The sequence below is a fragment of the Triturus cristatus genome, chromosome 2_2, assembly GCF_964204655.1.
Source record: "Triturus cristatus chromosome 2_2, aTriCri1.1, whole genome shotgun sequence".
NCBI classification, from domain to species: domain Eukaryota; kingdom Metazoa; phylum Chordata; class Amphibia; order Caudata; family Salamandridae; genus Triturus; species Triturus cristatus.
The window spans coordinates 49,508,878-49,521,013 of NC_140582.1; the positions used below are offsets into that span (position 1 = coordinate 49,508,878).

General features: G+C 45.0%; 1 protein-coding gene across 1 annotated transcript in view; it reads right to left on the reverse strand.

Annotated features, from left to right (window-relative positions):
* LOC146861811 (CD5 antigen-like) overlaps positions 1-12,136 on the reverse strand; it is a 446,048-nt gene that overhangs the window by 346,209 nt on the left and 87,703 nt on the right. The window contains exon 2 of the mRNA XM_085640972.1: positions 1,323-1,396. Within this exon, the coding sequence (XP_085497098.1) occupies positions 1,323-1,386 (64 nt within the window). The 5' untranslated portion in view covers positions 1,387-1,396. The remainder of the gene's footprint in view (positions 1-1,322; positions 1,397-12,136) is intronic.

Below are 12,136 nucleotides of genomic sequence, written 5' to 3' on the forward strand. Positions count from 1 at the left end.
CCAGGTGCCTGCTGAGTATAGTCCACTTCTAGGGATAGATAGATTATCCCCAGAGTGGAGAGACATGAAGACCATGTGGGTATCAAGGCCCAGGTGCCTGATGAGTATAGTCCACTTATAGGGATAGATGGATTATCCCCAGAGTGGATAGACATGAAGACCATGTGGGTATCAAGGCCCAGGTGCCTGCTGAGGATAGTCCACTTCTAGGGATAGATGGATTATCTCCAGAGTGGATAGACATGAGGACCATGTGGGTATCAAGTCCCAGGTGCCTGCTGAGGATAGTCCACTTCTAGGGATAGATGGATTATCCCCAGAGTTTAGAGACATGAAGACCATGTGGGTATCAAGGCCCAGGTGCTTGCTGAGGATAGTCCACTTCTAGGGATAGATAGATTATCCCCAGAGTGTAAAGACATGAAGACCATGTGGGTATCAAGGCCCAGGTGCCTGCTGAGGATAGTCCACTTTTGGGGATAGATTGATTATCCCCAGAGTGAAAGACATGAAGACCATGTGGGTATCAAGGCCCAGGTGCCGGCTGAGGATAGTCCACTTCTAGGGATAGATGGATTATCCCCAGAATGAAAAGACATGAAGACCATGTGGGTATCAAGGCCCAGGTACCTGCTGAGGGAGCCCCCTTCTAGGGATAGATGGCTTTAGGTAAAGCCATGGTGCAAGGGTGCTTGTATTGGTGCTAGGCAGCATATTATGTGCAAGTGCTGTGAAAAGGCAGGAATGTGCAATATTGTCTTAAATATGACACATTCCTGTCCTTTACGTGACTCGCAGTTCAATGCAGCAAGGGGACTTGCTGCACTGCGTGACATATTGGTAAATATGCCCCCCAGTCTCTCAGTGGGGAATGTGCAGAGAGAATGTGATAGCTTAATAAAGTCATTCCTTGTGCTCCAGGTGCCCATTGAGGGTCTCAGATGTGAATGGTGCTGAGCGTGTTTAGAAGCGGTTACTTGATACACATAAATGGTCAATACGTTAATTACTAGTACAAGTCGTCTCTCTTGCACTGTCTTGGAATCTTCTCATCTGAGAAATCAGCTCAGATGAATGCACTGTCCTTGAGTCTCTTCCTCTGAGGAAGCAGCTCAGACACATGCAGTGGAGCAGCCACTAATCTTAGAGTTTAATGTTTTACATATTCTTTCACTCGGACTGGACTTGCATCACCAGTTCTGTATCACTAGAAATACTTTAGATGTTAGTGAACTTTATGTTGCAGAGTTTAAGGTTAATTTCAACAGCCTTTGGTCATCATTACATTACAGTACTACTCCTTCCTTTGAGTCCGCACTCACCGATGACAAGACGAAGGTTCACAACACTCAGGACCTGAAGAAGGCAAACACTCTTCACCAGCATCCTGGAGGCTCTGAAAAAAGAATGAAAAGACTAGTTTACTCTTGACTGACCTGGTTCAGTCTGCATCTCTCGGTAACCCAGGGCTCGTTTTGCTGCCACCACCCCATTTTAAACAATTTTAGTGAAAAATAAACACCAGAGTAAACTAAAAAGGAAGAATGGGCTGGACATTGAGGAACAAAAATATACTTCTCACTCTTTTGACATGAAACCTGGATCTTCTGTGTAGAAGCATTAAAGTTAAAGCGGAAAAGAGAAGCATTTAAAAGGAGATGGGAAGTGTCAGTCCTCTAATCCCCAGCTCTTATTACAGAAATGTGGTTATTAGTGTAGAATGACATGAGGCCTTAACCAGTAATATGTCCACATGTGTTTCTTTACTGGGAACCAAGCAACTCATAGCAGCACTTGATTCTCTCAGTGCAGCAAATCAGAGCAGTCCAAGGGCTACTCAAGGGGGAGGTATGGGCTTGTAATTTCAATTCACTGGCTCTCAACAATAACACTCAGTAAATGTTTATCCAGACAGTGCTTTTTCTTTGATTTATTTCTCTTGATTACAAACATACTACTAATACTGTGGACGGAAATTTCTTTGGATCCTGAACCTAGGATAACACTACGCCCATATTTACTTCATTCAGTGTCACAATATAAGGGGTATTTAAATGGGGCAGGTCTACTTTCCTTATCAGGGTGTTATCGCATTAGTAAAACCAGACACATCATGTTTTGAAATCTCACCACCATTAAAATGAATATGTTCAGCAACCATATTCAAATGGCTTCATTATAATGGTAACCAGAGCAGTGTCAATACAATTAATGTCCATAAAACATGTTCTCACTGTAGGTTGTGATGGATGGCCTTGTATGAAATACAAAATATGTGTTATTATTTGTCTGCATGTGCCTGCTGCTGGCTTGGGTTGGAGTGGCTCCTGGAGTCCAGGCCCATGAAGCCAGACTCCTTCCATTGTTCTCATCTACCTTATTTTAACCCATGAGCTTAACTACCATTTTTGGTTGTTTGTGCATTCTGACATGATTAATATATTATGGTTGGAGAATTTGTAAACATAATTTCCTTTTCAGCTTTGCCATTGCTTGAAGTGGATAAAGAGCAGTTGCGTGTGTGGGTCCACACACGCAATGGGTAAATAATATCTTTGCAATCCTTTGCCTGCAATGTAGCAAGTTGTTTCTTCACAGGAGATCACAGTGGTCTGAGAGAACGGGGAAACCCCTTCTTTGTTCTCCATGTCCCCTTCTATGCTGGACCTGCGGCGGTGGCTATTTTGTGTAGTCAGTGTGTGTTTTTGCCGTAAGCTCCATGTCTTCTTTCTTCTTCCTGCCCCCCTTTTTTCACTGCCCATGCAGCAGTGGCTATTCTGTGTGGCCAGTGTTTGTGTTTGCCATAGGTAGTTATTAGTACTTTGTTTCCGTAGCTTCTTCTTTGCTAGTCATAAAGAGGTGGCCATTTTTTGCAGCTAGTGTGTGTTTTTGCCACAAGCTGCCATTTTGTCTTTGTGCTCAATGCCTCCTTCTTTGATGGACATGCGATGATGCATCCATTACTTACCGATAAGAGCATTACTCTTAGTCCTACTGCCTCGCCTTCTTTCTTAACCAATGAGGCTACCTTGCTTCCAATAGACCCCTTCCCTCTTTCAATAAAACCACCCCCCACCCCCTCCTCGTCCTGAACATAGACCAGAGGCGCTCATTTAATATTCACTGCTAGGGCAAGATGAAACCCATAATGCCGTAGGGCTTATCTATAGTAAATGTTTGTTTTGATGGTGGTGTCTTTAGATGAGGCAGGGGGCACCAAACTTGTTTTATCGTTGTGGGGGCTATAGGAAATGCATGAGCCCCACAGTGACATAAAAAAAACCTATGAAATGCATAACCTTATTATATTTTTTAAAGGGCTCCTAGCAGGATTTCTAGGTGCTTCAGTTGGAGTGCAGAGCACCTCAGGGTTGGTTTTGTGGCAGAATTTTGTAGCTTGAAAAATATTACAATAGACGCAAAGACTTGTTGATGCATTTTTGATAAAGATTTATTTTTAACACAGTTTATAAATTTTTTTATAATTTTCAGCAGTGTAATATATACATTTTTGCATTGTGGGCAAACCTGAAATGTTTCCCCATTCCACATATCATTATACATAATAACAGATCGTACTAAGTTACAGTCTCGGAAATAGGAATGATAATCGCATAAGGAAGACACAGTGCCGCAACAGCGATGGCAACATTTGCCTGTCATAGCATACACTCAGCCTTGTTCAAACGTGTTCAAAATCCTCCACCCCCTCTTTAACTGGACATCTCCCCTATAAAATGTGCTCTTATTGTAACATGTGAACATCGATCCAGATGGTGTTTAGCAATTTCTTTAAGGACCTGGGATGTCGTGGTGCATGGGTACTCACAAACTTTCTCTCGGGGGCCAAATTTACAGTGTGGTTTGTGGGCGAGGGCAGTACCAGTGGGGCGGGTCAGTGGGGGGCAGGGTCGGTGGGGGGCGGGGCTAGAGGGGAAAAAATCACTACTGTTTCAAAACATTGCTAGACAAAGCAGAATTTCCAAAGCAGATGTAACTACAAGGAGCACATTTTTATTAAAAAAAATTATTATTAGACAATAACAATCTTAAGAGGGATTTCATGGCAATTTGCAGTAACTGGATATCCAGCACATGCCCAGTGTAGCACAGGCTTCAGAGTCCCAAAAATAGGTACGTTAAAGACAAACACTACAAACTTATTTTACATTTCATGTCACTAATTAGTTTTCTGTAATCTGGTACCGAGTCTGATTTTGCAAGCCTTAAGAGCTGATCCAGGTGTATGTCTGTAAGCTTAATTCTGAGTTTGCTCTTCAACAGTCCCATTGTGGTAAATGAACTTTCGCAAACATATGTTGACCCAAACATACAAATTACCTGCTGGGACACTGTAAAAAGAAGAGGAAACTTATCGGAAGGCACAATTTTTCTGAATTCTTCTGGTGCTTGCCCCAAAAAAGATGCTTTGAGGGCTGAATTGTGCTGCATGTCTATTAGCTCTATTTCTGCTTGAGCCCTTTCCATGCCAATCATGGCAACAACTTCAAGATTTCGTGCACTCACCATCCAGGGGTTTTCAACCAGCCTGAACAGAGGGGTGAGGGCTCTGAATTGAAAAAATTAGCATTTGATCTCCCCAGTAATTTCTTCAAGACATGCACTAAGGTCTAGCTTTGACAGAATTTCCTGTGCATCTGGAAACCTCTGCACCACAGCCAACAGTTTTGGGAGGTGGGTGAAGTCACTGTCATCGAGTTGTTCTTTGAATAGTACAAGCTTACTTTCAAAAGCATAAAAAACATTCATCAAGGAGCACACAAGCTGTTGTTTACCTTGCAGGGTCAAATTGAGAGCATTATAATGTGTGAAAAGATCTGAAAGAAAATTGAGCATAATAAGCCATTTCACATCCGTTAGTTCTGAGAATGATTGACCTCTACTGTTCACAAAGAGTTCAATGCATGCAGCATTGCTTTAAAAAGTCATTGGTTCAGAGCTTTGGCACGGATACAATTAACTATTTTCCCTGCAACCTTTAGGACATTATTCAGTTCTCCTTGCTTTAATTTTGCACATAATATTTCTTGGTGAATAATGCAGTGGTAGTCTGTCACAGTCTGTCCTAGGAGCATCTTTTTAAGCATAAATACAAAGCCTTTGTCATGGAATACCATGGCAGGAGCCCGATCTGTTGTGATTCTGACAAGAGTGCTCAGCGGAATGTGATTTGTTTTAAAGTAGTTGCAGATGCTGTCCAGTATATCTTCTCCTCTTGTGTGCCCTTGCAGTGGTAGAAGGCACAGGTGCTCTTATTTGAGATCAAGCGATTGGTCCAGATACCTCACCCAAACTAATAACTGGGCCACATCGCCTATGTCTGTGGACTCATCTATGGCAATGCTGAAGAAGAGTGACTCTCTGACTGCTTTGATCACCTGCTCCTGGACGTTTCGACCCATTGCCTCTATTCTGCATGCACACGTGAATTCTGATAGCTGTAATGCACTGATCTCATTTAAAATGCCTGCTTTATTAGTGTAGTTGTCAAATAAAATTTCGGCTGATGAAAGGAAACATTTCTTCACCTGTTCTGCATCTATGTTTTTTTATGTTTAGGCAAGCAAGTAACATATTTTGAAAGACGCTTCTCTAACCGCCTCAGGTTCCTTCATCTGGCAAAGGAAGATCTTCTGCTGGGAAAGAAGAGCTTGCTTTAACAATGCCACTTTTGCAGAACGCAGTTTTGAGTTCAGTGGGAAGTTCTCAGTGTATCCAGAGTGCCGCGTTTTGTAGTGCAAATCCAGGTCATACCTCTTAAGAACATTTGCTTTCTCTTTGCAAAGCAAACAGGTGGCTTTTTCTTTTGGGCATTCAACAAACAAGTAGTCTTCTTCCCATGCTGCCTGAAAGGTCCTGTGTTTGCTCTGTATCGATCTGGGTCGTTTGGAAGGCTTGGAAACTGGACTGTGGGCCATTGCGGAGCTCTCCAGCTAGTTTGTTACTATGCAATAAGTAACAAGGACCAGGAATCTGATTTTCTACCTGACCACCAATGGACCGACACCGCTGCACGACCGATGGACTGATACGCCCCACGACTGATGGACCGACACAGCGTCACGACCGCTGGACCGACACCATGTCACGACAAATGGATCAACACCACTTCTCGCAACAGATCTGTGAGCAACACCAAAGTAATATTTTGTTTAAAAATACAAAGTAATGGGTAAACCTGCAAATGAAAATCAGGAGGCCTTCCTAAAGGCAGTGGTTTATGCAGGAAATGTGTCACTCGTAGTAGAAAAGCATATGGAAGGAGCTCATCAGGACAGCGCTATTTGGTGTGGAGCAGCTGTCAAACTATAGGAATCTGAAAGACTCAGATACAATGGTACGGCCTGTAGAGAGGGGATGAGCGTGGGGAGGGGCCAGGTTTCAGGTGGGGGTTAGTAGAGGAGGTGGTGGTGGAGGGGATGATGCCCTCCCAACCTCGTAGTTCAGTGTTGGGTGTAAGCCGAGCAGTGGTCGAATTGGGGGGGAAAATGTTGGGGGGAATGTGGGAGGAGAATCAGAGCGTGGGAATAACTTGAAGATTGTGCTAGTGGGCAGAGTTAGGTGTGGCCAAAAACAGCAAAACATTCCACTTTTTAGTATTTGTTCGGCATTTCATTGCCTAGTTACAGCTTATTACATTATTTAATTTAACCAATGGATACAGGTGTTTATTTAAGGATTCTTATGAGTTATTGACATTAAAATACATTCACAAAGTGGAATATTTTCCCAATCACAGAAATGTTCCAAATACGCTTAAAAGTGGATTCACAACCATTTGTCTCCGTGGCATGCAGTTTCTGTCATCGGTACTTCTCACCCCTTTTTCCACAAGAGCAGGTAAAAAATTTATGGGAAAATATCCTACTTTGCAAATGTTTTCCACATAATTATGGCCCTGCCATATTTGACACATAATACATCATCTGCTGCTTAATCTGACAATTTTAACAAAACATTGTAGCTCACCTTTGCCCTCTATGTCAGTTGACATCTCTGCGTAATGCAGGTGGAAATTATTTTGCCAAACTACTGCTTGCTCATATCAGGTCATAAAAACTGGACACACCAATTTGGCATTGACACTACTTGTTACCGTGTATGTAGAGAAGCTGTCACAGTAAGTCTCTCTCTTAGACGCGGACAGGGCCAGACTGGGAAACAAGCAGCCCTGGCAAATCTTTTCAGATCAGCACTCTACTGAACCCGATCAATAATCAACCATCAATCAATGCCCCTACTTTGTGCAAATTTGCTGCATTCTCAAATATATCCAGCTAGCTGAAAGTGAAAACAAGGATGCAAGGCAAAGCTGCCAGGACTTTAATCCATAAAACATTCAAGGTCACGCACAAAGCTACTTTAAAACAGGATCAACTGATATGCACCTATCAATCAAGGACAATTCACTTCACAAAGAAAAGAGAGAAGTCCTATTTATTAAAAAACAATTACTAAGGGGAGAAGAAAAGCAGCAGCAAACAGGAGCAAAAGAATAACTCTGCCACTCTCCAACTAAGCTGAATTCAATCTGTTTTTAAAACTCTATGAACATACACCTTTTCACAAACAACCAAAATGTGACACGCCCCTACCAGAAATAAGAGGAAATCAAAAACTTCAGAACCTTTGGATAGAGTTGCTAACCAGCCAGAGCAAGCATTGGCAAAGTCAAAAGGTCTGGCATTGGCAAGATTGCAATGTTTATTTTTATTATTCTGCAAATGTATAGAATCGTCATCAAAAGATTACAAGTATTAAAAAGTAAAAATATCACAGACTAAAGATGTTGTGCATATGTTCACAAGTAAGAACACTTCATTAAACATTAAACATTGCAGATTTTTGTGACAGGGGCTCGAGGGCGAGATGAGGCTGCGGCGGAGAGGACGCCCTCAGGCCATGAAGACGCTCCCCGGCGAGATAAGGCTGCACTGTATGAGAAGAGGCCGCGACGGTGGACACGCTCGAGGACTGAAGAGGCTCCAGGGCGAAAAGAGACTGTGGCGGAGAGGATGCCCTCAGGCAGTAATGATTCTCTGGGTCGATTACAGGCTGAGGGCAGAGAGGACGAGAGGACGTTGTGGGCACCATGAACACAGGAAGCTTCCCAAAAGGTCCTTTAAAACTCAGCTGCAAAAGCGCTTACAGCTGACTATTAAAGGGCCTGTGCTTCCCGCCGGGTGCCGTGTGTGGGCTATTCAGAGGCAAGCAGTAAACAGAGAAGATGGCCGCAGCACCAAACGTAGTGAATAAATATTGAATACGTATTCACTACATATGCTCCTGTGGTCATCTTCTCTGTTTACTTCCAGGAAATGGCATTATGGCAAGACAAGGTCCGCGGGCCGCCAATGAAGGCTGGCCGGGCTTCTGGCCACCCGCAGGCCGTACTATAAGCACCCGTGTCGTGGTGGATAAATCATGGTGTAATTGTGTAACTGTAACATATATATCGGTGTGCTCTTAAAGGCTGCTCACTGGGCTTTCAAGATGGCATAATGCTGTTGGATCCACTTGGGTGCATAATTAAAGTGTGGTCTGGGGCTCCCCAACAGGACAGAGATTAGATATCAGTGGTGTCCTGGAGGGAGGTTACCGACATGGAGCTGCTGTTGTGTCTAGTGTTCAAGTTCAAGTTCAAATAGCTTTATTCGATTTTAAAAACAAAAACCATAAAAGCACAATTTTAAAATATTTCAGAATAAATACATCACAGTTACAAGTGGTTAACCTTTAAATATCTGTTTAAAATTACATAACAGGATTAATTCATTGAGGACCTAAATCTAATAATGGTTTTAAGAAACATTGACACCGAGAACATAAGGAGATCATCATCTAGCATTTTCAGTCTTAACAGTGCCACTCTACATTGTCTCAGGCCACATTCTCTCAATACAGGTATTAATATTCGCTTCCTAGGGCCTGAATAAAATTTACAAAAGAAAATACAATGGAGTGAGGATTGAACAGAGACCAGGTTACATGGGCAGGGAATTAGTTCTTTTGACCAACAGTTCAACTCCGGGAAAGTAACTAATCTAAAAAAGATGTCCAACCTAAATCGAGTCAATAGCATACGGGAATAACAACAGGGAACTTGCAGCAAGTATGGCTGAATGCCTTGATTTTGTGTAAGTAAGCAGTTTGCCATAACAGAGCTCTTACATTTCTCTAATTGGGACCGTTTGTCATCCAAGTAATGTAAGCATAGTTTCTTGAGCTTCCTCCTTGACATCCCTGCCATGCTATCTGGTATGTCAAAGAATTACTGGTGACCCATAGCCGCCAAAAAATTATTTATGTACTCAAACCAGAATATCTTTGAGGCCCCCTCAAGGGTCTAGTGTCTAGTCTTGTGTCTAGTGTTTTTGCCAGCCTCTCCCTCGAGGGCTGGCCCATACACCCACCCCACACCCATCCAACACAGGTGTCACCAGTCAGGTGACCCTGCAGATAAAAGAGCCAGAGTGCAAATGCTCGTGGCCTGTCCTAAGCACAATACCCAAGGGTCTGTGTCATTTGTTCATGAATTATGTGGGACTTGCTCCCACAGCACAACATTGGCAATGAGCGGGTCCGGCCCGCGTGTAGGCTGGCAGCAGTTTGATGTTCTGTGTGATGGTCAGTGTTGCCTGTGCTTAAGGCACCCCTGGCAGCATGCTGCCACCTGGTACGTGAGGATGATGGCACCCGCATTGCTGATACACCTGCAGCTGTAGTATTGACGTCGCTGCAGGGAGGGACCCCCAGGGAGGGACCCACCGGGACCCACCCCAGTTGGAGTTGATCACAACCCTGCCCGTGAGGAGGGTGCCCGCCGTGGTGGGAAGTTGGCGTGCCATAGTGTGGGAGTAAAAGGGGGCCACTCTGAGAAACTTCCAAGCACATCAAGCCACCCGGTAAGAACGGGCCAGAGGGGAAAGGTAATAGCAGCCACAGCAGTGCCTGTGGGCAATTACAGTGTAGCACAATGAGGGAGCACCCCAGACCCCCCCCCCAGAACGGAAGGAGCGATCCATGTTTATGCCCCTACCTGCAGAAGCGCCTGGAAGCTGCGCCCCCTGCCGCCGTCTGACCTAGTGAGAAAGTATGAGGGGCATCTGTATTAAAAGAAGCCCCGCACTGGAAGCCCTGGCCCACATGGTGTACCCTGAAGAGGAGGCACAAGTGAAGTACCGGTGAACACGTCATGAGGCCTACCTGCTGCCAGCGCTAACTATGCACAGAGGCCATGAAGCTGCCATTGCATGCATTAGCAGCTGACTGCAGCACTCAGTCTGCCGGAAAAGAGTGACCGTTCATCCGCAAGGCCCGCAGCATCAGCGGAGCTGCCATAGCGCCTCCTGAAGTTGCCCTAGCACCTCCTGAAGTTGCCATAGCGCCTCCTGGCGGTTGCTCAATGCACCACAACCGGCCAAAAGCAATTTAAGAATGCGGCTCACAAAGAGGTGGCCTCAGTGATGTCATAAAAAACTTTATACAAGGAAGCAAGCCCCCCTGCCTCTCAAGCATTGTACAAGCCCCTCGTCTGCACTGGGGTAAACTCAGTGCCCGCAGCATCAGGAGGGCTGCCAACGACTGCTACAACGCAATCTAGTGGGAATCCCTCGCATCCAGTAATGTGATAAAATGACTCTGCCTTGACTGTGAACACAAATAAATAAGTAAACATTTGAAAGAAAGAAGTCGAGTAGCTTTACATTGCATGGGCCTGCAGTGCCCCCACGGTCTTGCTTGAAGTCTAAAAGCACAGCCTACATTAGTAGCAGCCCAGCAATCGGGCACTTAAGGAACATTCTATTACCTGCTCTCCAGAGAGGCTGGGGGAATTTTTGACTCACCCCTTGAACATTTATGAATACTGCATCCAGCGCCACCTGGAGGTCACATGCTGCACTGCGCCACCCCCAGGGGACTGGAGGAATGAGACAATGACCAGCACATACTGCACCATGAAACAGGTTACTACTTTTCCATCTGAATAGTGAACAGAGATTACTAACCTCTACATAGCAAAGGGTCCAAAGCTGCTCAGCAATTAAAGCTGCCTAGAGTTAAAAAAATAAATAAAAAATAAACCAAATAGCCATGGTGGTGAAGGCGCACGCAGCCAAGGAAAAGTCCAGTCAAGGTACTGGGAGCCAAAGAGATTTAGGTAAGGAACCCATGACCAGTAAAGCACATAAGGTCCCTGCACAGTGAAAGATGCCCCACTACACGTACACAAGTTTCCTCAGCAGAGAATAACTGGGTAGGAGCATCAGGCTCCAGGCTCATGTCTAGTCCAAATTACATTGCAAACAAGGGCCATGAACAGCTACCATTCACACCGAGACTGAAACCGTTCATGCTGTACCTCTCTCCGCCACCAGCACCACGTAACTGCAGTGCTGGGAGCAGTTTCCCCCCAAAAAAGACAGACTGTGACAGGGAGAAAAGCAATGCATGCCCCTGGTGGCAGGACGACACCACTGCAAGAAAGAGCACAGAGGGCACCACGAGACAGATCCCCTTGACAGATTAACTAGAAGCAGCCAATACACCCAACACTACCAGAGAGGAGACAATGCTTGAGGGCATATAGACAATGAACCACTGCGTGTAAGGAGCAGCACCAGCTAGCCAGATAGCATCTCATAGCCACCATTGCCCCAGTATTTGCAGTATGTCACATGGAGTGACCAACCCTTCCAAGCATTCACAAACCTAGACAGGACCTAGTGCTGCAACAGAGCTGTGACGAGCCACAAGCACTGCTCCCAGTGCAAAGAGGAGGTGGAAGGAAGATTGCCCGCCATCTACAAAGTGAAGCACAGATGAAATTCCAGAGGAGGGACCCCGTGTGGCCCGAATGCAGGAAGGACAGCATCTGCACCCTAACTGCAGTAGGATTGCCCCGCAGGGGGCCAGAGACTATTCAGGGAGTGCACCAAATACTGCCTTAAGGCTGTGTCATGCATCGGCCAAATTACAGGCAAGAGGAGAGTCGCACATCCCCTAGTGGCAAGCTGCCACCACTGCAAAAAGAAGGAGACTCTTTGCCTCCCACAGTGATCCTGCGGTGCAGCTGGAATACATTGTCGAGGAGAAGAAAGATATGGAAGAGGCT